Source organism: Marmota marmota, unplaced genomic scaffold, assembly GCF_001458135.2.
Source record: "Marmota marmota marmota unplaced genomic scaffold, marMar, whole genome shotgun sequence".
In the NCBI taxonomy this organism is placed as follows: Eukaryota; Metazoa; Chordata; class Mammalia; order Rodentia; family Sciuridae; genus Marmota; species Marmota marmota.
In genome coordinates this window covers 22572991-22600110 of record NW_025999982.1, presented here as the reverse complement: position 1 = coordinate 22600110, position 27120 = coordinate 22572991, and the positions used below count along the sequence as shown (strand labels likewise).

Genomic DNA, 27120 nt, shown 5'->3' with positions numbered 1-27120 from the left:
CAGGCAGCCGACAGTCGCCGAGTCGCGCGGGCAGCGGCTGGCGGGTCTGGACCTCTGCGCTGCGTGGCGGAGATTCACTCGTCTAGCGCAGACTGTCCCTCCAAAAATCCTACCGATTCCCGGCCGATCTCTCTTTAGTGGAATTTTGCTAGGAGTTTCTCAGCAGGTCGTATCTAAGCGTATCCATGCGTCTCTCTGACCCCGTTGTTGAGGAGGTACTGAAAGCGCTGCCTCCCCTCTTGCCGCCATGTTCTCTCTCTCTGTATCTTTTTTTATACTATGTTTATTAAAGATCTTTTGCCAATTGAAAAAAAATAGGTTGTTTTTCTTTTAGAAGAAAAAACTTTGTAGAATTTAAATATGTATATATGTGTGCATTTATATGTATCTTATATAAAATCTGGATATGTATCATTTTTCATAAGCGTTTAACCTGAATATTGGCTTACTTTTTTTTAATAATGCCTTTGGAAAATAGAAATGTTTAATTTTGGTGAAATCTCATGCACCCATTTAAAAATATTTGCTAATGATTTGTTTCCTAAGAAGTACTTGCCTAATTCTAAGGTCAGGAAGATGTTTTCTTCTGAGAAGCCTTATAGCTTTAGCTTTTGTATTTGGAACTACACTCCATCTAATTTTTTTCTGTAGGAAATAAGCTGGGGTCAAGGTTCATTTTATTCAGTTGACCCAACACAATGTTATTGAAAACACTTTCCTATTCAATTACCTTGGCACCTTTGTTCAAAATAGATTGACCATGTAAGTGTGGGTCTATTACTGAGCTCTGTTGTGCTCCATTCTACATCTATTCTTATACCAATACCACACTTTCTTAATTGTTGTGATTTTATACTAAGTCAAAATCAGATTATGCAAATTCTCCAATTTAGTTCTTCTAAATCAAGACTGTAATTTCAAAACCATTTGCATTTTCTGTAAATTTTAGAATAAATTTTTGAACTTCTTTTTTGGGATTTTATTGAATGTGTAATTTGAGGGGAATGGAAATTGTATGGATACATGAATATGAATCATTACATTTATTTAGTCATTAAAATTTCAACAGGTTAGATCTCTTACATTTTTAATTAGCCATATTTATAGGTTTGTGATACTTTTAATACTATTAAAAACAGTATTAAATTTTTCTTCCAATTTTGTGGTTGGTTTATCTTTTTACTGAAAAAAAATATTAATCATGTCTTATGACCTTGCTGAATTAACTCATTAGTTCTACTAGTCTTTTGGTAGAAACAAAATATTTTTCTTTTCTTTCTTTTTTTCCAGGACTGGGCTTGAGCCCAGGGCCTCACACATGACAGGCAAGCACTGTATGACTGAGCTACATCTCTAGCCCCTTTTATTTTATTTTTGAGACAGGGTCTCACTAAGTTGCCTTGGCTGGCCCTGAACTTGTGATCCTCCTGCCTCACCCTCCCAAGTAGCTGGGATTATATGTGTGTGCTACCAGGACAACCTGTCCAAAGAATTTTCTGTGTAGATAATATATGCTTGAAAATAAAATCAGTTGTATTTTTTCTTTTATAATCTTCACATCTTTTATTTTCTAATTTTTGCCTATGGCCCCAACCAGGACTCCCTATACATTTTTAAAATAGATGTGGTGTGAGAATATATCTTTAACCACTGATTTTTGGGACAAATTACTCAATATTTCACCTCTTAATATGCTGTTTCTTTAGATTTTTCATAGAAGGCATTTATCATATTAAGTTTCTTTTTATTATTTTGCTGAAAGTTTTATCATGAATTAAGTGTTAAATTTTGTTAAATGTTTTGCCGCACAAATCAGAATGCACCTATGATTTTTTTTTAGTCCTTTAGTAAATTATATATGTTCAGTTTTAAGTCTTAATCATATCTCTGTGATAAATTTTACTTGGACATTATTGTATATATTGCTAAACTTGATTTGCTTATTTTTGTTGAGATTTTTACATCTATGATCATGAAGAATAGTAGACTACAGTTTTCTTCTATTTGACCAGTTTTCAATTTAGGGTTAAGTTGGCCTTATGATAAAAAAGTTGGGGAAAATTCACCCTTCCTCTATTTTTATTTAATTTCACTCAATGATTTTGATTTTGACCATTTAAGTAAATGTTTGAAAGAAGTTATTGGCAAGGCTATCTAGACCTGTGGTTTTCTTCGTGGAATGGTTTTGATTAAAAAATTCAACTCTTGAATTTGATTCAGTTATCTATTGAATAAAATGAACCTGATCAAAAACCCTTTCTAAAAATAAACTCTAGGTCCAGATAGCCTCACCAGTATTTTCTAATTTAACATCATTTGGTCAAGAACATAATCTGTGTGATTTTAATTTTTTTTTTTTGGAATGTCCAGCCCCCCAGCATATGGTCTTTTTTGGTGACTAATCCATAGGCATTTCAAAAATATGTGTACTTTGCTATCATCAGAGAGGAAGTTCTACAGATGGCAGTGAGGTGAAGATAATTGATAATGTTCAAATCTTCTATGCCATTACTGTATTCTTTGTCTAATGTAATATTTGCTGAGTCCTGAATGTTAAAGCTTCATGTTATTTTTCAGTGTGTCTATTTCTTTGTTGTTTTCATATTTTGCTCCAAATAATCAGATGTTTTAATATTAGATATCCACATATTTAGGATTTTTTTATAGTTTCTGATTGCCAATTCTTGACTGTGAAATATCAATCTAAAATTCTTGCTGCTGTCCCCTGTGTATTATAATGTAATTTCCTCCCCTCTAACCAATTTTAGAAATTTTCTTTTGTTTTGATTTTCAGTTGATTGATTATGATGTATCTAGAGGTGATTCATTTTGTTTCTTGCTTGGGGTTTGTTGAACTTTTTGGATTTGAGATGGTAGCTTAGAAAATTTTGGGCCATATCTTTTCAAACTTTTTTTATTACCCTTTTTCTCTCTGAAGAAAATTTAATTACTGTATGCTAAATAAAAAGCATTTGGTACTGTCTCACAAATTTCAGATGCTCTATTCCTTTTATCATTATTATTTTTTTTTCTTCTTAGGGTTTCATTTTTGGATAATTTATACTGACTTGTCTTCAAGTTACTGACATTGCACTGTGGTATATGCAGGTAAGTCTGTTGCGTGAATTCTTCTCTGATGTATTTTTCATTGCAAGTGTTTCTGTTTGGACCTTTTAAAATAATTGTCATCTCTCCTCTGAATTTCTCATAGCTCTGCATGTTGTTCATTTTCTCACTGGATCCTTTAACATATTTATCATAGCTATTTTACAAACCCTATTTGGTACTTCTGATATTTAGATAATCTCTGCATTTGAGAATACAGAATGTTTTTTCCCCAAGAAATCAAAATTTCATAATCTTGGGACAAAGGGGATTTCTTTCAGCTTGTCTGTATAGTTTTTAGCTCTTCAGATTTCTGGAGTTGTTTTTCTAATCCTCTTGGCTTTCTGCTTTTTGAGCTCTCCTCGCTATAGTGCAGGACTGGAGGGCCTTAGAGGGATTCCTCTCTGTCTTTTTGCTCCTACTAGAGATTTCAGCAGACCTCTGCTTTGTATTTGAGGAAATCTCTGGTCATCTGCACAGTGGGAAGATGGGAGAGAGCCTCTGTGGGCTATTCTAACTTCTAAACAGTCCATGTACTTCCCATCTACTCTGCGTTTAGCTTAGGCTCATGGGGAATACATGCTGCATGAGGATTTATTCTTTCTGTCACTGGGGCTTCTCAGGATTCGAATCTGAATTCCAATCTGACATACCAATTTTGAGTGATTTTTCTCATGCTTTGTCAAACTCCTTCTCTTCTGGAGGATTCTCTGTCAGGAATGAAAGCAGTAACTTCTGTATGTTAGTTCATTTAGGTTTCTTTAAATCCTCTTCTTGCTTCTGGGTTAAAGATTGCGGGTCTGTGGTTTATCTGGTGTGTTCTCATGATTGTAATGATGATATCCTGAAATTTTCCACATTTTAGCCAGAAATAAAGTCCTTGAACTGATGTTTAGAAGGTATATTAAAGTCAAATAAATGAGTGTTTATGAATCAGATAAAATATTTCTTAATGTTTATAATTAATATCTCATTTTCTACATTAATTTATCTCTATTTTATCATATAGATATCTTTACCAGGTACCTTGGACTATTTTTTAAAAATGCCAATTCATATTTAAAGGAATATTTGCTACCATTTAGGTATTAAAAAGAACATAAAAATGTTTCACAGGGTTTATGCAAAGGAGAATTTCTAATAAAAATTTGAAACAAAGCTCAAAGTTTTAGACAGAGCTTATATTTTTCCAAGACGATTATGAATTAAAAGATTTATCGTGGTCTTCCTCAGCCCCTATTGATTGTCTTCCTGTATTAAAATATTTAAATTTTGTCTATTTTAGACCCATCTAAATTCTAAAGTCATGAAGTTAATTTAAATTTAAATGTACAATAATTGCATGTTTATCTTCACTTATCTAATACATCTATTTATTTTTTCCTTTCAGGAATCCTAAAACCAAAATATTAAATTGAAAATAAACATGGCTCATCACATTACATTTCTTTGGATAGTTCTTGTTCTGCTTCTTCAGAATTTTGTATTAGCTGAAGATGGGGAAATAAGATCAAGTAAGAGATTTCAGCATTGTCTCTTTTTGTTATCAACAGATTTTGATTCTGTAAATCAAATATTGGGAGTTCAAGGAGTAGTTTTAAGGATCTTATTCTTATTGTCTTTGATGCTATAATTCCCTAAGATAAATGAATTGCTATGTAGCTGAGAGGAAGAGCTTCTCTCAGAGGTAGTTTGGAAGTTACTCTGTGTTAATACCTTATCCTCATAATGCACTGGGCTTTGGAATACCCAGTCTGGTTTGGAGTCCATGTTCAGCAACCTCTGAGCTTTGCCAATATGGAGATAAAGCGCATGCTTCTTAGGTGATCACCAGGACTGAATGGGATAATGATGCATGTAAATGGCTCAGTATAGTGACATCTCAGTAAATGGTGACCATGTTCTTATTGCTTAGGAGCAAGCTTGCATTAGAGACAAAGAATTGTAATAATTGTAGTTCTGCTACAGAGGCCATTATGTATAGATAACATACTTTTTTTAGAGTTTAGTTATGTTCACATTTAAAAACTCATAAATACCCAACTATATATTAATTAGTTTCTATAATAGTTACATCATATGTTTTGATAGCTTGATTCAATTTGACTTCAAATTTATTAAAACAATAATAATTAATGTTTAATTCACCCAAGTACTCTACAAGATAGATAACCTGTCTCTACATTTTGAGGGTGAAGAGAGACCTTTATAATTTAGGTGGCTTAGTGTCTTTCAGCTGGTTAGAGCAGTAACTGGTATTTGAACTATACTTTTGATTTTCAATTCCATTCCTTTCCTATGACACTACTCATCTCTCTAAAGGGGAGGTCTCTTGTACTTTGGGGTTTATAAATGCCAATACTTGCTTTTGTATTCATAGTTTTGGCTAACCTTACAGCTATGAAATACATACTCTGTGGCTCCAACAGGAGAGGGGTAAGGAGGGCCAAGAACAACCAACCTTGTAAGATCTTTGTCAGGTGGCACACAAACACTAGCAGGTTCAGACAGTGAGTCTCGGTATTTAAGAAGGGTCAACATTGAAGAACTCTGCAAACACATCTTTCCTATCCTCTTGTTTCCCCACCAACCCCCAACAAAGTACTAGAAGCATAACCTTTTAATGCCAATCAGGCTTCCAAAACTAACAGAAGAATGGCATTCTCTTGGGCTTTCAAATTTGCCTCTAGGCAAAATTCCATTCCTGTGGTCCCTGCCCTGAACTTTGGCAGAGGTTGGTGGAGTTGGGTCTGTTACACCCTTCTGAGGGCACCACCACCTGCAGAATAGCAGGTTACAAATAATGTCATAATCACTGTTGAATTTTTGTGACAAATCCACATAATGACAACTTTTTGTAACTTCTTGGCTGTTACATATAATTCACCTCACAGTAGTCTATTTTTGACTTCTATGAGTGAGTTAAGATAATTGTAAAGTTGGAGCTTCTTCCTGTGAGCCTTGTCAACATCCCAAGTATGCAAGTAGATATAGATAAAGGAAGGGAAGGGAGGGAAGATAAGTCAACAGAATAGGAAATATAGAGTTTAACTTATTACTAAGGAGACAGGGAAATACTAAGAATACTTATTTTCACAAATTAATTTTTCTTTAGTACCTACTTTACAATTATGGTAGCTTATTTGCAAGTATTTGCAGAAAATAAATAATCTTTATTTTAACTTTAAATTGGGAATCTGATCTCTACTTAATGGAAAGTATTAATATGAGTAAAATCAAAAGACTTAAATTTACTATCATAGTACTCTGACTTCTCATTTCGTCCTTTTCAACTCATTATCTCCAGGGAGATGTAATTTCCCCCATGCTAAATGCAAATGTGGCAAATATAAACAAAAATGAATTTAAAACCATATATAATGGGACATAAAATGATAGCTATTTTTGCTTCATTGAGTGCAGAAATTATAAAAGGATAAAGCAAATTGGCTGTTCCTATCCATGCAGTCTGGCCATTCCCAACTTTTAGGTTTACTTAAACTAACCAGTTTGTCTTCTAGTTTGTTTCTGTGTCATCTCTGGGCCTTTGTACTTGCTGTTCCTTTTGATTAGAATATCCTCTTCTTCAACTAGTTAAAACACTCATATCTCATATTGCCTATCAGCTTTCCCATAAAACCTTTCCTGATCTCTACAATTAGTTTGCGGTCCCCTCTTCAGTGATCTCTTAATTCTTTTTACTTTCTTAAACCAGCCACTTTCTGTCTTACTGCACTATGAGCTTTTTGATAGATTTTATGTGCCTTTAGCATAATGTCAGGTACCTGCAATCATCAGGTACTGAAAGAACAAAATAGGGTTAGAGGCTTACTGTTGTACACTATAGAGTTAAGATTTTTTCTTTCCACAACTGCTTATAATTTGTCTAGCTGTAACTTGCACCAAAAAACCTTTTTTTCCTAATAGAACTTTAAGATTATATATTTTTCCTGGTTACCTCAAAATAAAAATGTTTACAGAGAAAGAAATGGTTTCATACCCTTGAATATAGATTCATTTAAGTTGATGTTTTGCCACATTATTGGCTGAAGATGAGAGATCTAACATTTGGACACCAATTTTAGATGTAGTGAAAGTGTTGACTGCTTTGGTGATTTTGTTCCATTTAACTTTTACCAACAAGAATAGTATGAAATTATATTAGCTAGTTGAGTCAAAGTTGGCAGAAAATTTGTTTTTATTTTTCTCCTATTCCTTGGTTTATATTTTACAAATGTTCAAGTTTAGCGTTAACACCTTAACATGTTTAATTCATTACTTAAGACAAGCAAAAATGTTAGCCAAAACTTCATGTATCTAAGGACACTTTTTGTTTTTTATATAACAAATGCATTCTGATGGTTTCCCTTTTTCCTTAGGTTGCCGAACGGCTCCAACAGACTTAGTTTTCATCTTAGATGGCTCTTACAGTGTGGGCCCAGAAAACTTTGAAATAGTGAAAAAATGGCTTGTTAATATCACAAAAAACTTTGACATAGGACCCAAGTTTATTCAGGTTGGGGTGGTTCAGTATAGCGACTACCCTGTGCTGGAGATTCCCCTGGGAAGTTATGCTTCAGGAGAGAATTTGATAGCAGCCATGGAGTCCATCCACTACTTAGGAGGAAACACGAGGACAGGAAAGGCCATCCAGTTTGCACTGGATTACCTTTTTGCCAAATCCTCACGATTTCTGACCAAGATAGCAGTGGTGCTTACGGATGGCAAATCCCAAGATGAAGTCAAGGATGCGGCAGAAGCAGCAAGAGACAATAAAATAACACTGTTCGCCATCGGCGTTGGATCAGAAACAGAAGATGCGGAACTCAGAGCCATTGCCAACAAGCCTTCCTCAAAATACGTCTTCTATGTGGAGGACTATATCGCCATATCCAAAATAAGGGAAATAATGAAGCAAAAGCTTTGTGAAGGTAAGCCCTCCTGTAATTTGGCAACATTTCATAATTGCAATTTCTTACATCTTGATATATAATTTTGCTCATTAACACTGGTGTAGCTTTAGGTAATGACACGTTATTTATGTTAGAGATGAGGTGAGCACAGATTTCTGTTTTATATTCTGGATAAATATTGCTTTTATAAACAGTTACATTTTGATAAAATCTAAATATAGAAACCTGATGTTTTGTTAAATTTATTTTCCCTTTCAGTGATAGTACATCTAAGATGAGGATGGGATAAAATAAACAAAATTAAAAATTAAAAATTAAATCAACCACTTATATAAAATTACTGATAAAGAGTTTTCCTGTATTTTTCATTCCAGTCTATTTCTTTTTGTTCCTCAATGTGTCTTAGAGTTTATTTGTCTACCTAAAACAGGACGCTATTGTATACATAATTTCATACTCTAGTTTTATGTTATCACTTTGTTGTCTAAATAATTTTCTTAATCTTTTAACATGATAACAGAAAATCTTCTACTGAAGCTTATTTAGTAATTTTCCAGTTTTATAAACTTAGCTTATTTGTAAATGTTGTCAACATAAATAATAACAGTGAATTTTTTGTACATAATTCTGAATGGGAATTTCTCATTTCTTCAGGTAAAAAGGGTCAAATTACTGACATTTGAAAATATCAGGGGAAATGTTAAACATTGCACTTAAGAAAGGCTTAAATTCTTTTTTCATGGGACATTTGGAAATAAAGTACTTAACAGTGATTCTGCATCATTCCACAAAATCTAACTTCATGTTATAATAACTACATGGTATGAGAAAGCTTCAGTCTTTGGTAAACATTAATCCTGTCAGGGCACAGATATGTCTATGTTTGGATTATTTGGCGAGAATAATATCTTTTGAGTTTCTATAGGCATTGAATATTCATGTACTTCAGAAGTAACATTAATGTAAAAAGAAAAATTTTTCTTATTTTCCATTTTAGTTACATATACTCCAAAAGTATTGGTTCACATTTGATGGAAAAAATTGCTATGTTTGTGGTTAGGAAACAAATTATGCCATAGCTGTTTATTTTCTTCATATTTTTTTAGTGGAAATAGTGGAGAAAAACATTTAAACATTTTTCTTTACAATAATTAGGAAAGTATAGAAAATCAAGCATCTTCCCTAATGACACTTCGAAGAAAGGGGCTGCACCAAGTGTATGCGATCATCACTGCGTTAATGAGCTGCAGTAATACTGGGCTGATTCTTTTTTATTTTTTTAAATAATTATTTTTTTCAGTTGTAGATAGACATAATACTTTTATTTTGTTTATTTATATTTTTATGGGATGCTGAGGATGGAACCCAGTGCCTCACACATGCTAGGTGAACACTCCACAACTGAGCCACAATCCCAGCCCCTGGGTTGATTCTTATCATCTTTGGGTTGATATCTTTAATTGCTTGGATGATTAGTTAGAATACTCTTATTTTGAAGCCAGGCATATTTCATTATTAAAGTAGACTTTTCAGGGATAAACTTCTCTGTTTTTAATCCTAAAATATAAATTTAACTGATAAAATACATCTGTTCAGTATTCAGAGACTTTTTCTGTAGATATGTATTTTGGTAAATACATTCTTTTCAACAAACTCTAATTACACATTAAAGGGTTGCTATTGCTCTGCTTAAAATGGGGTAAAAAGGTCTTTTAGCTCAAATGTACAATCTACAAAAAAAAAAAAAAAGAATTTGAAATCTTGCCCAATATTACCTCATCCACACTCACAGAAAGAATATAAGTAATGTCTGTGTCTATTCAGTTTTGTGTATGTGCTGTACAATAGTCATCTTACAAAATGCAGTTTTTGAAGTTATGCTTATGGAATATATGGGTTTTCTGGCACTTGACTTTTTGTACCAATTAGATTATGGTTAATGCTCTAAATTAAGGCATTCTTGTCTTTGAGAATCTCAAGTCATGCAATTTGTATTTGAACCCTTTGACCAATTCATATTTCCATGGCAAAGAGTCCAGCTGTACTCAGTATTGAAGGTTACTATTTCCTAGTACTTTTCACTTTTATATTTTGCTATGGTTGCTTCAGAATGTTTTTTTTTTTTTTTGCCTCACAATTCATTTCATCTTCAAGGACCCACTGTTTCCCTGGAGGAATTGCCTCCAGTATTTTGTGTCAGGGCCACCATTTTTAAAATGGGCAATTGTTTATGTCTAAAAGTTGTCTTATTACTACTACTAGTACTGCCACTATGTTACTTCTCCTGTCTCCTCTTCCTTCCCTTTCTCAGAAAAACACATAACATGAGATATACCTTACTAATAAGTTTTAAGTATATAGTACTATGAACCTTGTACGGTGTCATAAGAACAGATTTAGGAATTTTTCATCTTTCCTGGCTGAAACTTGATATTGCTTGAACAATTTTTCCATTTCCTCAAACCATGGACAACCACCACTTTTCATTTTGCTTCTGTAAGTTTTTCTACTTTAGACATATTCTCATAGGTAGCATCATGCAGCCTTTGTCCTGTGACTAGCTTATTTTACTTAGCATAATATCTTTCAGGTTCATCCACATGGTCTCATACAATGCTTTCTTTTTATGACTGAATACTATTTCACTGTATTTGTACACCATGATTTGTTTTGTTTATTTTTTATCTGTTCCTCCATCCTTGGTCATTTAGGTTGTTTTCACCTCTTGGCTATGGTGAATCATGCAGCAGTGAAACTGGGTACACAGATATCTTTTGATAATTCTGTTAATTTCTTTTAGATAAATTCCAAATGTAGGATGGTTGTATCATGTTGGTAGTTCCATTTTATATTTTTAGCAGTCATCATACTCTCTTCCATACAGCTAACAGTGTGCAAGAGGTTCAACGCCTCAATATCCTTGTCAACACTTGTTATTTTCTGCTAATTATTCTGGAAATGGCCGTCCTAACATATGTGAGGTGATACCTCACAGTAGTTTTGATTTCATTTTCCTGAGGGCTAGAGATGTTGAGCATCGTGTAGGTCATGTTTGCAAAACCATCCATTCAAATCTTTCACCTATTTTTAATAGGGTTTTTAGAAAATATCAAGTTGTAGAACTTCCTTATTTATTTTGGATATTAACCAATCATGAGATATCTAGTTGGCAAGTAATTTTTTCCATTTTGCATGTTTTCTTTCCACCCTTTTCATTGTTTCCTTTGCTGCACAGACCTTTTCAATTGATGTCATCCCATTTTGTCTATCTTTTCTTTGGTGCCTATGCTTTTGGTGTTAATGCAAGAAGTCATTTTCAAGACCAGTGTTTCAGTCAGCTTTTTGTTATTCTGACCAAAGGACCTGAGAAGAACAATTTTAGAGGAGGGAAAGTTTATTTGGGGCTCAGGGTTTCAGAGATCTCAGTCCATAGAAGGCTGACTCCGTTCCTTGGGTTTGAGGTGAGGCAGTATATCATGATGGAAGGATGTGGCAGAGGAAGGTAGCTCAAGACATCACATCAGGAAGCAGAGAGAGAGAGAGCTCCCTCACCAAGAACAAAATATATGCCCCAAAGGCAAGCCCCCCCAGTGACCCACCTCCTCTAACTATACCCTACCTGACTACAGTTACCACCAGTTAACCTCATCAATGGATTAATGCACTGATTAGGTTAAGGCTCTCATAACCCATTCATTTCACCTCTGAATGTTCTAGTGTTGTCTCACCATGAGCTTTTAGGGGATAACTCATATATAAACCATAACAACCCTTTGTTTTCTTCCAAGAGTTTTATAATTTTAGGTCTTATGATAAATTCATTCTGAGTTGATTTTTGTGGGTTGGTGTAAGAAAATGGTCCAGGTTTATTATTTTATGTGTGGATATCTAGTTTCTCCAGGAGCAGTGGTTGAGGAGATGATTCCTTCCTTCTTCATTGTATAGTCTTGGTACCCATGTCAAAGATCATTATATACATGTGTGTGTTTCTGGGCCCACTCATCTGTTTCACTGGTCTTTATAGCTGTCATTATTTCAATTCCATACTATTTTGATTACTATAACCTTATTTGATAATATGAAACCAAAAAGATTTTTCAATATATTTTGGCTATTCATGTTCCTTTGTGATTCCACATGGATTTTAGGGCTTTTCTAATCTGTGTAAAAAAATTCCATTATCATTTTAATAATGATTGCATTGAATATGTAGATAGCTTTTGGTAGTATGAACATTTTAACAATGTTAAGTCTTTAGTCCATGAACATTGGATTGTACCATGTTATTTGTACCCTTCAGTAATGTTTTATAGTTTTCAATGTATAGGTCTTAATCTTCTTTGGTTAAGTTCATTTTTAAGTATTTTAATTTTTGATGCTGTTGTTAATTGAATTGTTTTCTTAATTTCTTCTTTGAATGATTTGATGATAGTGTATAAAAACCATTTTTTTTTTAAATGTTGAGCTTGTATCTTACACCTTTGCCAGGAGAGGTAGCAGTAGTATCTTTAGGGTTTTCTGTTTTTAATGTTATTTTAATTATACAAATATGGGATACAGTGATTATTTGATATGTGTGTACAGTGTGTAATCAAATCAGGGTAGTTAACGTTTTTGTCTCAAATATTTTTAAACATTGTTAATTAATATGTAACAACTGTACTTATTTACAGGGTACAATGTGAAATTTCAATACATCTAAACAATGTGTACTGATCAAGTAAGGATAATTAAGATTCCATCTCCATATGTTGTTTTGCCTTAAGAACCTTTGAGCTTTTCTATTCTGGCTATTGTGAGCTATAGTCCTTCTACTGTAGTCTAGAACACTCGAACTTATTCTATCTAATTGTGATTTGCTACCTATTTATCACCATTTCTCTATTCTTCCTTCTCTCCATCCTTTACAATCTCTAATAATCACTATATTATGCATTCAAATCTATCATTCAATCTTTTAAAAATATTCACATAAGAGAGAGAACAATCAATATTTGTCTTACTGTGTCTGATTTATTTCACTTAATCTAGTGTCTTTTAGTTCCATACATTTTGCTGCACTGATAGAGTATCATTGGTTTTTCTGGATACATAATATTCCATTGTGGTATGTGTGTTTGTGTGCACACACATGCATATATATATACACACACCACATTTTCTTTATCCATTCATCCATTGATGGGCATTTAGGTTCCTTTTTTATATCTTAGCTATTGTGAATAATGCAGCAATAAACCTGAGCATACAGGTGTTTCTTTGATACACTGATATAATTTCCTTTGGATGCACACACCCTCCCACCCCACCACATACTTACACTCCCAGAAGTGTGATAGCTGGATCATATGGTAGATCCGTTTTTAGGGTTTTCTATATGTAAGATTATGTCAGCTACAAACAGAGATAACTTTACTTCTTTTTTTTTGTTGGATTTTTAAAAATTTTCTTGTGCCTAATTGCTTTCGCTAATATTATTTTGAATAGAAGTGGTAAGAGTGGACATCCTTGTTTTGTGCCAGATCTTAGAGAAAAATCTTTCAATGTTTCGCTATTGAATATAAGGTTGGCTATGGAATTTTCACATATGGGCTTCAATATGCTGAGGTACATTCACTAAATACCTAATTTGTTGACATTCTTTATCACTAAAGGATGTTGAATTTTGTCAAATGATTTTACTGTATCTGCCTTGAACTTGGGATTCTCTCTCTTTAATCTACCTGAGTAACTGACATTACAGTTGTGTGCCCCATGCCTTGGCCTCTCCCATCCTGGTAGGGGCTGCTGAAGTAATTCAGTTGCCGAGGATGTTTTTATCTTTATTTAGTGATATTAGCCTATAGTTTTCTTTTGGTGTTTTTTTTTCCCCCTTCGGTAAAAGGATAAAGCAAGTCTCATATTAAGTGAAAGAATTTGAAAGGACTGGAATTAATTCTTCTTTAAATGTTTGAAAGTATTCATCAGCGAAGGCATCAAGTCCTAGGCTTTTTTCTTTGTTGGGAGGTTTTGATTACTGATTCCATCTCATTATAAGGCATAGATCTCTTCATATGTTTTATTTTTTCTTAATTCAGTTTCAGCATGTTTTATTTTTCTAGGAATTTATTTATTTCTAGAATATCCAATTTGTTTACACATATTTCTTCATAGTGTTCTTTATAATCTCTTTTATTTTTGTTGCATCATCAGTTGTAACGTATCACTTTCATTTCTGATTTTGTCTTTTTTTTTCTTTGTTAATCTAGGTAAAGGATTTGCCAATTTCATTGATTTATTTAAATAAAATAACCTTTAGTTTATTGACTTTTGTATTGTTTTTCTATTCTCTGTTTCATTTATTTCTGTTCTAGTTTAGTTTCTTTCTTTTAACTTTGGGCTTCGTTTATTCCTCTTTTTCTAGATCTTTGAGATTTATAAAGTTATGTTGCTTATTTGAGATCTTTATTTTTTTGGTAGGTATTTATTATTACAAACTTGCCCTTGGTACTATTTTGCTACATCCCATAAGTTTTAATGTGTTGTGTTTTGTTTTCATTTGTCTCCAGATATTTTCTAATTTCCCCTTTGATTCTTCTTTGGCCCAATGGTTGTTCAAGAATGTGTTGTTTAATTTCCACATATATTGAATTTTCCAGTTTTCCTCCTGCTATTAATTTATAGTTTCATTCCATTGTGGTTGGAAAATGTACTGGTACGCGTTCATTCTTATTAAATTTAAGACTTGTTTTGAGACCTACCATGTGACCCAATGGAGAATGTTTCATATGTATTTGAGAACAGTATGTGTTCTGCTGCTGTTGAGTAGACGGTTCTATAAATATCTGTTATTTCCATTTGTCTATACTATTGTTCCAGTGCTTTGTTTCCTTATTGAGTTTTTGCTAGGATGTTCTAATCATTGAAAGTGGAATGTTGAAATCTCACAGTAATATTATGTTGCTGTCTATCTCTCCCTTCAATTTAGTCAATATTTGCTTCATAAATTCAGGTGATGTGATGTTGGGTATTATATATTTATAATGATTGTTTCATTCTGATGAATTAATAACATTATTATATCTTTTTAAAACTAAATATATATTTCTTTCTCATAAATGTGGCTCCTCTGTTCTCTTTGTTTACTATTCACGTGGGATAGTTTTTCCATTTCCTCACTTACTACATGTTATCCTTGAATCTAAAATGAATTTCTTGAAGACAGGATATTGTTGAATTAATTTCTTTCTTTCTTTCTTTTTTTTTTTAGTCTATTGAATCTTTCTATTTTGACTGAGGTGTTCATCCCTTTACATTTAAAGTAATTTATAATAGCTATTATTTTTATACTATATCCTTTATAGTATATTTATAGACTATAACTGAAAGTGACTTATGTACCACATTTTAACTTTTGCATTATTCTGTATTTATACATTTACCTTTGGTAGCAAGTTTTGTTTTCTTATGCTTTTGAGGTGTTCAGTGTGAAGAACTGCCTTTATTTTTCTTGTAAGGCAGGTGTAATGGTGATGTACTCTCTCAACTTTTGTTTACCTGGGAAAATTTGTTTTTTCCTCTTTCAATTTTGAAGAACAATTTTGCTGGCTATAGTATTTTTGGTTGGTGGGTTTTTGTCTATCTATACTTGGAATATATCATCCCATACTCATCTGTCCTTCAAGATTTCTTCTTAGGAATTTGGAGATAGTCTTATGGAAGTTTTCCTTTATATGACAAATCACTATTGTCCTGCTGCTTTATAAATTCTCTGTCTTTGACTAATGATAATTTGATCTTAGGGTGTCTTATTGTGGACCTTTCTGGGTTGCCTTAGCTGGAGTTCTTCTGGATATCTGTTTTCTTACCCAGATTTAGAAAATTTTCAGCGGTTATTGAATCAACAAAACTTGCTGTTTCTTTGTCATTTTCTTTTCCATCTGAGATTCCTATAAAGCTGTATTGATTTGCTTAGTGGAATTCCATAAGTCCCTTAATTTAAATTGATTTTTTACCTTTTCTTATCCTTTCTTATTTATATATCTTTGGCTGGATAATTTCAAATATCCTTCCCTTTAGTTTATGGATTCTTTTTCTTTCTTCTTCAGCAAGTTGGCTATTGAACCCCTGTAGTGAATTTTTCAGTTCAGTTATATTACTCAGCTTCCACATATCTGCTTGGTTCCTTTTTGTATTTCCATTCTCTTAGTTCATATTCTCATTTTGTTTATGTGTTGTTTTTTTCAAATCATATAACATCCTTATGATGGTCATTTTGAGTTCTTTTCAAGTTATTTACATACTTTCATGTTTTTAGGATTAGTATATGGAGATTTACCCTTTTCCTTTGTGCCATGTTTCTCTCTCTCTCTCTCTCTCTCTCTCTCTCTCTCTCTCTCTCTCTCTGTGTGTGTGTGTGTGTGTGTGTGTGTGTGTATTTTAGCTTTGTTTTAGGATCCAAACATTTGCTAGAAACATAACCAGTCTTTATAGATTGGCTTTGTACAGGAGAGGATCCTTATCAAACAGCTAGCTAGACATTCTGAAGGACCTCGAAACCTTTTCTTTTTTAAATGGAATGCAACTTCTGTAAGTCTATTTCTGTTTTCCCTTTCTAACTTTCTGTCTCTCTGTTTCTGTATGTTTTTTTTGAGACTGGATCTCATCACGTTGCCCAGGCTAGTCTCAAATTCCTGAACTCAAATGATACTCCCATCTCATCCTCTTAGTAGCTGGTGTTATGGGCATATCCCATTGCACCAGGCTTGTACACACAACTTCTCAATTAGAGAGATCTACTGTTTTCAAAAACTCCTTCCCTTTAGTGTACATCTATGGCCCTGCTTGTTCTCTGGTTCTGTAGTCACAGCTATTCAATTCATCCTTGTTCTCAGCCTTCACTAATCATCCAAATTTTGTTTGCTCCCATCAGTGCCCTTAGGCAAGATAGATATTAGTCCTTCAGGTAGCCCTTCAAAAAAGTCAGAACACCAGTTGCATGCTCTACCCCTTTTCCTTTCTTTTTTGAGTGATGCCTCATACTGTGAACCTTTTTCTAATTACACTGAATTGTGCTATCCACAGCAAGATGCACCCTATTTTCTTTGTTCTTAGTGTCCCTCAGGCACCTAAACTATTCTAGGTCTGTCAGCACTCCAAATAAGACAAGATCAAAAACCAGTTCCTCAGGGAGTCCTCTGAAAAGTAAAAGCATCAGAGGCACACTTCACTCTTCTTCAAGGAAGAAGATGTGCATTCCTGGATCTATTTCATATCCACTTAGAGGATGGTCTGACATGAACAAAGTGAAATTTCTCCTTACCTATCTCATCTCAGCTGGCTGTTCCTGGCTTTGTGCTCACCCAGGTTTCTGCAACATCCTAACTGGATTCTGCAAGTCCTATAAAGGTATTTTGATCTGTAAATCATTGTTAAATTGGTGCTTATTTTGAGTAATATGAGGTGGAACTTGATACTATACCATCTTGCTTATGTAACTTTTCTGTTTCTTCTTCAAGATAACCAGGCATGGGTTTGATAGAACAGACTGAGGAAGGAGAAAAAAACTGTAATTTTCTCTTATTCCCTTATTCCCTCAAAGTTCCCTTCCTTCTGTATCTTCAAGGGTTTCTGACTATCAGTGGTTGGAATTATTGAGTTTCAGTGCCCATATGTTGATTGCATGTGTTGAACTCGGCCATGTGCAGATATAAGTGGTGAAAATGCAGGCTATAGGAAACTGCTTCTGTGTGCTCACTGTTTTGCTTTCTGCTGCCCCACGTTTGGATGATACAGGAAATTTATGTATTTTTTTCAAAGAGGTATATGATATTCCCTTGTGTATTAGGGCCAGAAAACAGAAGACAGGTGTAGTTCTTACTCCAATTAGCCATACAACTTTTAACTTTGAGTAAGCCTCATTTTTTTTTCATTCTGTGAAGCAAGAAGACTGGACTAGATGGGCATTTCTCTGTTATTTGTTATCAGAACTCTATGCAAATTACTCCCTTTATTGCTTGTTTATAGTATGTTGCTAATTGGTTAGAGCTTTTCAGTTTTTAAGCCCAATGTTTTATGGTAAAATGTCCACTTTTCACAAGGATAAAACTGCCATTCTCTCATTGCAAATGAGAAGGATTGAGAGAGAAAGAGGAGGAGTTGGAGAGGGAGCACAGGAAGGATAGAGATAAACACTGCCTGCTTGAGTGAACCTTTGTTCTCCTTCATCCCCAGTAAACTTTGGGGTTTTTCATCTCTTCCATGTTTTTTTACCTTGAGGTGATTTAACTTGTACTTTTAATTTCTTTTCCTTTAATCAAAAATTACTTGTGCTTCTTGTTGTTATTTTATTGGAGATTGCTCAATAATTTTATCATTTAATTCAAGCCTTATAATACTTACTAAATGTGCATTGGTATATTACCCTACCCTACTTAGTTCAATTTGTAGTTCAATAAAAGTCCTAAGGGGTATGGGTATACTTAGCAGGGACTATGGCCAGGATGATTGGAATTTTTGTGGAGGTGGCAAGTATTTTAGCTCCCATGATTTCATGATGAATTTTTCTAATCCCACTTGAGCCCAATTCCTTTCTTTTCTGCCCCCCAGCACTAGTATTCATCAATTTCCACCCACTGAGCTGAGAGCAAGGGTGAAACTTGGTAGATAGGCTAGAATTGGATAAAGTATTTCATAAAAGCTCATTAATTATTTAGAGAATCTATAGAAAACTTTGTATTCTATTTCTATATTAAAAGAGTCAAATTCTAATCTGAATTTAGGGTAACTTAAATTTTCAGGGATGTGTAAATCCCAAAACATAAATTTTCCCTGATATGAAATATGATGGAGCAATAGTTTTAAATAAGGAAATAACATTTTTTATTATGCATGAAAATTGATGTTTGGATATTCATAGGAAAAGTGAAATGAAAATATACAAATTAGAACATACAAACCTTGCTGTTAGTGTTTATAATTGGATCAAGATGCATCTATAGTAATACCTAGTTAATTAATGCTAAAAGAAAACTTTTTATTATGAACATAGAAGGACATATGAATAGCATAGTCTAAACTCTTTTCTTTCTCTGAAATATTATGTGTAATAACTATAACCTAACTGCACATACTTTTATCTCTCTTAAGTGTGAGTGGAATTACTTGTGAGATAGAGTAGTTGTACAACCACTTTAGGAAAGTATTTGGCACTGTTTACTAGGGCGAAGCACACACATACCCTATGAAGCAGCAACTTGACTCCTAAGTACTTTTCTGTGGAAAATTAAGCTCATATGTCCACCAAAAGATGTGTTCCGGAATGTGTGATCAGTTTTAGATTTGTAATAGTCAAACACTGAAAACAACTCAAAGACTTCCCACAGGAAAGTGGATGCATGCATCTTAGGACATTTCATACTACATAGCAACAAAAAAAGAATAAACTACTGAGAAGTATTGCATCATGGATGGTTTTAGACATTGTGCTGAGTAAAGCAAGTCAGATATCTTGGTTTGTTTCCCCCCCTCCCCCCATGAATCTGAGGCCTGTGGCTGCACAGTATCCCAGCCATCTCTGGAGTCAGCCCAGGTCTGAGTTTGATTCCTTATTTTGCCAACATCACTTTGTTGCAGTGGGAGCTTGGGTGAAGTGACCACGTCAGCAGAAGCACAGGGACATGTGAATAGAGGTGCTTGGATGTCTAGTTAAAACAAAAAACCCACAACCCCTATTTCTTTAAAGCCTAAACAATAGTTTTTGTGTTCAAATTATATATACTGAATGTCCAACAAAAGTTCTGCCAATTCAAATTAAAAATGAAAGAGAAAAGGAGTAAAGAATGAGGTAAGGGAATTTGATAATACTGCTGTCTGGATATGTGTAAAGAAAAGACAAAGCACATTATCTTTTCCCCATAACAGTCAAACAGAAGAAAGGGTAACCTCAAAAGCTGTCATTGTAAAATCATTTTAAAATGAAAAAGGTTGATATCCAAATTGACAAACTCAAACAAGTTATTTTACTATTGTGTTAGCTTTTAAAATTATATTCTACTTAACTATTTTCTAAGCCAAGGATGAATTTCCATTTCTTACATTTTATCGTTTTGTCAATAAAATAACATAATCTATTGTTAGTGAGGTGATGTACAAAAGATTTTTATTTTCTGGTTTGTGCACAAGTTGTACTACAGGCTATTTGGAGCCTATTGTATCCACTGACTTAACACTGAATGGAATGTTATAAAAATCTATACTTACTATATTGTATTGTTGCTGCTTGTGCATTTGGAAGACACTTCCTCAGATGAGGGACAGTTCAGTCCAAGGCATCATAGATTTCAAGGCACTAGGGTTATTTGCTAGTAAAAGAGGATGAGGTCATTCAATCTGGAATGAGAAAATAAATTGTATGAATCTTGGTCTGCCTTCTTTGATATTTATCTAATATTTAGTAAGTGGATTGCTTTTGGGATAATTTATTTTGCTCTTGCTAGTATTATTTTTGATTGTTCTGTCTGGACTCCAGATATACAGTCTTTGGTTTCTGTGCATGGCAGGATTTTAAATAAAACACATTTCTTATGACTCCAGCAAGACCAGAGTACTTAGATATCACTAAGCTCTGATATTTAACAGAAAAGCCAGAGTGTAAAATAAATAAGGAAATCTGCTCATCACCTAAGCATTCTGATTCTTAATGGTCTCTGAACTAGTTAGAGTAAGATGAAATTATAACTTTAGTCTATTCGGAATTCATTTGTGAATTTAGACTTGTGTTCCCCACCCCTACCTTGTTTCTTGCTTTAAACTAACTTGGTTTATCTAAGATGTCCTATGTTACAGGTTATCATTATCCCATATAGGCTCGTAAAATCCACTTCACTAGTTTTTATTGTATTATAATGCCTTTCCCATCTTTAATGCTACAGAAGAAGGTGATTATCTCAAGGTAATCACCTTTTGCTCCATATTGCAAACTTAAGCATAGTGTTGTCCATGAAACACTCCATTAAATGTCCCTGTTGCATTTTCGTCTTAATTTTATCCACCTTCTGGGGAAAAAAAGACAACTGAAATATCATTCTTGAATGTCTAAACAATTTCATATTTTCTCATGTTTGTATACTCAGGTAGATTTTGTAATTCTTATATTCTGTAGTGTTTTTCCCTTGATATTTCTTTTCTTGTGGGAAAAGTTCATGAGTAACCAGTTTTTACTGCTTTTGCTTTTATAGAATCTGTCTGTCCAACACGAATTCCTGTGGCAGCTCGCGATGAGAAGGGTTTTGATATTCTTTTAGGTTTAGGTGTAAAGAAAAAGGTTAAGAAAAGAATTCAGCTCTCACCAACAAAGATAAAAGGATATGAAATAACATCAAAAGTTGATCTATCAGAATTTACAAGGTAAACATTATATGTTAATACAACTTAAAAATTGTATACACACATGCTATACACACACACACACACACATATACATACACACTGTGTGTGTATATATATATATTTGCAGAGGTGCTGAGAATTCTTTAAACTGATACATGTTCTTTTCTTTCTAGCAATGTTTTCCCAGAAGGTCTTCCTCCATCCTATGTATTTGTTTCTACTCAGAGATTTAAAGTCAAGAAAGTGTGGGATTTATGGAGAATATTAACCATTGATGGAAAACCACAAATAGCAGTTACCTTAAATGGTGTGGACAAAACATTATCATTTACAACAACCAGTGTAATTAATGGCTCACAAGTGGCCACCTTCACTGACCCTCAAGTTAAGGTAAAGAGCCCAGGTGTGATTATGGTGTTCATAATCATGAGGAAACATCATTAGGATTGTGTGTGTTGGGTGAGGATTGTAGTTTTAACATGGGTAAAAGATGTTGACTTCATATTTTAAAATTTTGTTATTTATGAAACACCACCAAAGAGGAAGGAAATTTGTTTCTAAATCAGTATGAGGACAAAGAGTGGGGGAAAATTAGCATATTTCATATTCCTATTACTGGGTGTCAAGAACATTTAAAGATAATAACCATCCAGTGAAGAAGCTATCACTGCCATTTTGTAGACAAAAACAAACACAAACACAAAACAAAAACCAAAAACAACAACAACAACAACAAAAAGCAATGTTCAAGGTTAAGTGTGCCCTCAAAGAAAAACAGCTACTTTGTGGTTTAGATATGCACTCCTGTGAGACAATGCAATAAGGTTCAGAGATGAAAATGATCAGATTATGAGAGTTTTAACCCAATCAGTGGATTAGTCCACTGACATTGATTAGCTGAGTAGAAACTGTAGGCAGTTAAGGTGTACTGGAAGAAGTAGGTCACTGGGGGCATGCCTTTAAGGTTTATTTTTTCTTCATGGTACGTGAAGCTCTCTCTCTGCTTCCTGATTGCCTTGTTCTGAGCTGTTTCCCTTGGCTGTACCCTTCTGCCATGATGTTCTGCCTCACCTTGGGACCAGAGATATGGGGTCAGCCATCTGTGGACTGAAACCTATGAAATCATGAGCCCCAAAATAAACTTTCCCTCCTTTACATTGTTCTTGTCAGGTCTTTGGTCACAGTGATGAAAATGATGACTAAAACAACTAATCAAGAATTGAATTTAAATATGGTCAATTTCAAAGTCCATGTTGGACTGTTTTATATTGACATGTCCTATGAGTTGATGAGTATAGAATTTATTTAAATCAGGAGTACATTTTATTTCACCCAAAGGAATATATATTTAATAAATGAAAAATGTTTATTTTCTAAGTCATGTGTTCATAATACAGATGCAATGATAAAAACAATTAAGTTTTGCTCATTATTATAATTATGATAGCCTAAAGGTATATTATACAATTTAGGAAATGTACTTGGTTACATATGAATATTTTACATTTGGACAATTTTTTTCATTCAATTACTATATTAAATTTAAAATTGTGGTCTGCTATCCTTATTAAAACCAAGGTGCTAGATTCTTTATAAAAAAAACCAAACACCTAATAATCTGTCTATCCAACACAAATTCCTGTGGAGGAATTTAAGGAGGTTTTTTATAATGGAATATTCAAATAACTTGTATTAAATTGAAGTATAAAGCACAAAATATGGGAAAATCATGGTAAATGACATGGTTTGGGGATTGGATCTTGGAAAATATATAGGATTTTCGATGGGGAGAGATGTAAGAGAACATTGAGACAATGGTTTGGCGTTGACTAGCCAAATGCAGTTTTTATTTAGAGAATGGCATGTTTTGAGTATAAAATGCATGAATGAAAAGGCTAGCAAGGTATGAGCCCAATTTGTGAGGATCCTGGAAAGCCATACAATTTGGTTTGGATTTTATTCAGTGAACAACAGGGTTTCATGCAAAGATCTTGATCATAGGTGTATCATGATCAAAGCAATCCTTCTTATTTGTTCCCCAAACAGTGGTTTCAGCTTTATCCTGCAATTATGTCAGATACTTGGAATAAAGAAATGGATAATATGGAGCTTCTCCTCTAACAAAACTTTACTGAGAGAAATTAATTATAGTGGAGATATGCAGGGTGGCTTGGAGAGGGAAAAGTCAGAAATATGTTAGAAAACAAAGCAAGATAACCACAAGCCTGAATTATGGCAGTAAGAATGAAAATAGAGAGGTGAATTTGAGTAACTTTTAAGAGAAATAGTTGATATAATTGTATCTGGTGAGTTTTTACAACTCAGAGAAAGAAACATGTTTTAGAAAAGGGGAGTATTATCATGCAAGGGAAATATTTGGGAGTGGAAGGAAGTTTGGGGGACAGTTCATTTTGTAACACACTCCATTAAACTGGTTGTGAGATACCCTTGCAAGATTATTCTACTGAGTATTAGAATTTTGGGACCTATGTGTAGGAGAGAGGTCCACGCTATTGATGTAGATATTGGAGTTACTACATAGAAATAATGTTTGGCTTGTAGGTATGGATGAGGTAGTCAGAGGGCAGAATGAAAGATGTCAAGGACAGATCTGTGAGGGATGCTCTCTTTATAGGGCAGGTTGAGGAAGAAGAACCCTCAAAGTGATAAAGAATGAACAACAGAAGAGAATGAAATGAAGATGGCCAAGATTCTTTCAGTTACGGAAATTGTGTGAGAATATCAAGAGAATTGGACTGTGGGATGAGGAATGAGAGGAGCCATTTGGATTCAGAGATCAAGATCTCATTAGTGACTAGGAGGGAGTTGTTTTAGTAAATTGTTTGGCAAAACTACATTGGTATATGTAAGAGGAACTCAGGTAGGGATTAACAGAAGAGTTGGTGGATAGCATATGGGGTCCAGCTTAGAGCAGGGTGAATTAGTATGTAACACAGAAAATCAGCATGATTCAGATTTTCTTAACAATGGTTCTAAGTAGGAAGACAGTGAAAGATAGTTAAGGGTTTTATTTGTGAATCTTTCATATTTTCTTCTCATAGACATTATTTGATGAAGGCTGGCATCAAATTCGTCTCTTAGTAACAGAGCAAGATGTAACTCTGTTTATTGATGATCAACAAATTGACAATAAGCCCTTACATCCAGCTTTAGGGATCTTCATCAGTGGGCAAACCCAAATTGGAAAATACTCTGGGAAAGAAGAAACTGTTCAGGTAGTAGAATAATGATTTATTTTTTACATTGGATAAAATCAAATTTCTGCTGTCCTCTCTCTCGTAGTATTTACTAAATCAACCTTATTAGGCTTAATCGTGAATTCTCTTTAAATTTTAATTGAAATATGGTCAGTTCATGGGTGAAATTTTGTAATCTTATGTGTGTATTCGAATGCAAAATTTGACTTTATCTATTTTATAAAAAAATCTTAGAAAAATAATCCCCTGGGCAGAGGGTAGAATTCTAGGAAACATTAATTTCATATTTCCCAGGAGAATCAGTTCAAATAATGGATTTGGAATGGGGAATATGTTTAGAGCTGTAAGTGAGAACTATAAAAATTTCTTTGCAGCTGTGAAGATAAAATTAGATTAATGCATGTCAGAGTCCTTCACAAACAAAACTATTGCTTAAAAATAAAGTGATTGTGTTTTGTGCAGTTCATACTTTTAAAAGTTTTATTTTTACTTTTATGACAGCTATTTAGAGTCTGTGTTTGGGTTAATAGTTTGTAGTTAAAAAACATTTCTGGGAAAATCTTTAATTGGTAAGAGTATTTCCCTCCCGCTTTGTTTCTGTTACAGGAAGACTCTGTCATTTTCAAATGTGTGGTTACTCACACGGTCACTATGTATTAATGCTTTAAGTCAAATTGTAGTAAATATTTACACAGTAACTGGTGCATTCCATCCCAGCAACTAAGTCTCTAAACCCAGAATGGCCTCTGGAGGTTACCCCCATATGATCTGGAATGTTGTAGAGATTTAGGGTAAATACAAAAAAACCTGGGAAAGGTTTTATGTACCTTAGGAAATGCTTTCTAGACTAGCTCTCAATACAGGGATATTAAAAAAGCTTCACTGGGTTCCTGAAGAAAATCAGATTTGTTCTTGGTGCTTAGGGTGCATCACATCTTTATAATATATGTTGGGTATTCAACCTCTGTGTTTTTATTGTTTTAGCTAAATGCTGGGATCTAAACCTTATCAAATGACCAACCATAGCAGCAGTTTCTACATATTTGAGTTGCTTTTATAAAACAGTTAGATCATGCCTCAACTTTAACTATACTGTATTTATATTCCTAGTTTGATGTCCAAAAGTTGCGAATCTACTGTGACCCAGAGCAGAACAACCGCGAGACAGCATGTGAGATTCCTGGATTTGTAAGTGAGATGGGTTATTTTTTTTCTCCCAAGTGTTGCTTTAGTACTTTCAAAACAATAAATGAAAAGTAGATAATGCCCAAGACTTATTTAATATGTAGAGTTAATCTTTATCATCAAAGTTAAATAGAGCGATACATAGTTTGAAGTTCATAACTGAAATAAATTATGTCACTGTGCAAGTATGAATGAAAGCACCAGTAAGTGATTTTTCCCCACATCACTTTTTGCTGTGATTATTCCAGTGCTCAGATGAAGCAGGAATACACCTGCTCCAAAGACTTAGATTGCTTCGTATAAATATCAGTATGTAAAGAACATTTTTCTACTTAATTAAACATAAGACAAAACATTCCAAACTATATATTTCTGATGAGTAGGAAATAAATTTCCTGTTCACTGTTCACTAGCACATTTTCTGAACTTAAAATGAATGATTTTATTTTTGTTGTTGCTACCTCAGTAAGGTTTTCTTATGGTTCTAGAATTTAAGGGAATTTCCTATTTATTTAGTCATTTTTATTAATGGGATAGAAAGGAAAATGATTATAAGCTAAAATTTTATAGTGTATGACTATATGTGTGTGTGTGTGTGTGTGTGTGTGTGTGTGTGTGTAATCCATCCCTTTTTGCCCTAAGCTAAAAATTGTGAATTATTTTAATGGAAAAACATACAATGCTGGACAACTTTTTGACAATGTGGATTCTCAGTGAGGTTTGGACTGTCCATGATTCTTTTAATTTGCATAGTTGTGCTATCATCATTTATTTCTCTAACAAACCATGTAATGAGACCACATGTAAAGAAGAGTTGAGAACATCGAGCAGCACATTTAAAGAATCTGTAATAAAATCAAATATGGAACTTTTGAGAAATGACTCATTCTTAGGTTTTCTAGATTGTTAATCATTTAAATACTATGGTTTTATTTTTAGATACTTATAAATTGGAATATAAATCTCTCCTAAAATATTTGAAGTCATGGCATTTGAGAGTTTATTGTATGTACTGATCTAATTTGTTACTGTTTGGAAAGATTATATTAACCTATTTAAAATTGTATGATACTCAGCAATAAGTTGAGAAGCTCTTCTACAGTAAAATGAATAAAATTTTAATGGAAGCAGTTATCTTTGGCTTCTTTTTTCTGTGTTTTAAATAATTTCCAAATAGTTCAGTACAGCTTCTGAATATCACCTTAAGGTATTTTTGTTCTTGCATGGTCATTATATCAAGAAGCTTCAGTGCTTTGATTTTTGCCTTCCACTCTTCGCCTATATTTTCTTTTATCCTTTATAGATGTAGCAGAAATCTGTGTAGATAAGTA

The 27120-nt window shown here is 33.6% G+C and overlaps 1 protein-coding gene across 1 annotated transcript in view; it reads left to right on the top strand.

Annotated features, from left to right (window-relative positions):
* The window catches only part of Col21a1 (collagen type XXI alpha 1 chain), a 174541-nt gene that overhangs the window by 57288 nt on the left and 90133 nt on the right, over positions 1 to 27120 (top strand). Inside the window, exons 2-8 of the mRNA XM_048805528.1 lie at positions 3040 to 3108; positions 4496 to 4619; positions 7485 to 8036; positions 21236 to 21404; positions 21560 to 21776; positions 24449 to 24622; positions 25715 to 25792. Coding sequence (XP_048661485.1) covers positions 4532 to 4619; positions 7485 to 8036; positions 21236 to 21404; positions 21560 to 21776; positions 24449 to 24622; positions 25715 to 25792 — 1278 coding nt within the window. The 5' untranslated portion in view covers positions 3040 to 3108; positions 4496 to 4531. The remainder of the gene's footprint in view (positions 1 to 3039; positions 3109 to 4495; positions 4620 to 7484; positions 8037 to 21235; positions 21405 to 21559; positions 21777 to 24448; positions 24623 to 25714; positions 25793 to 27120) is intronic.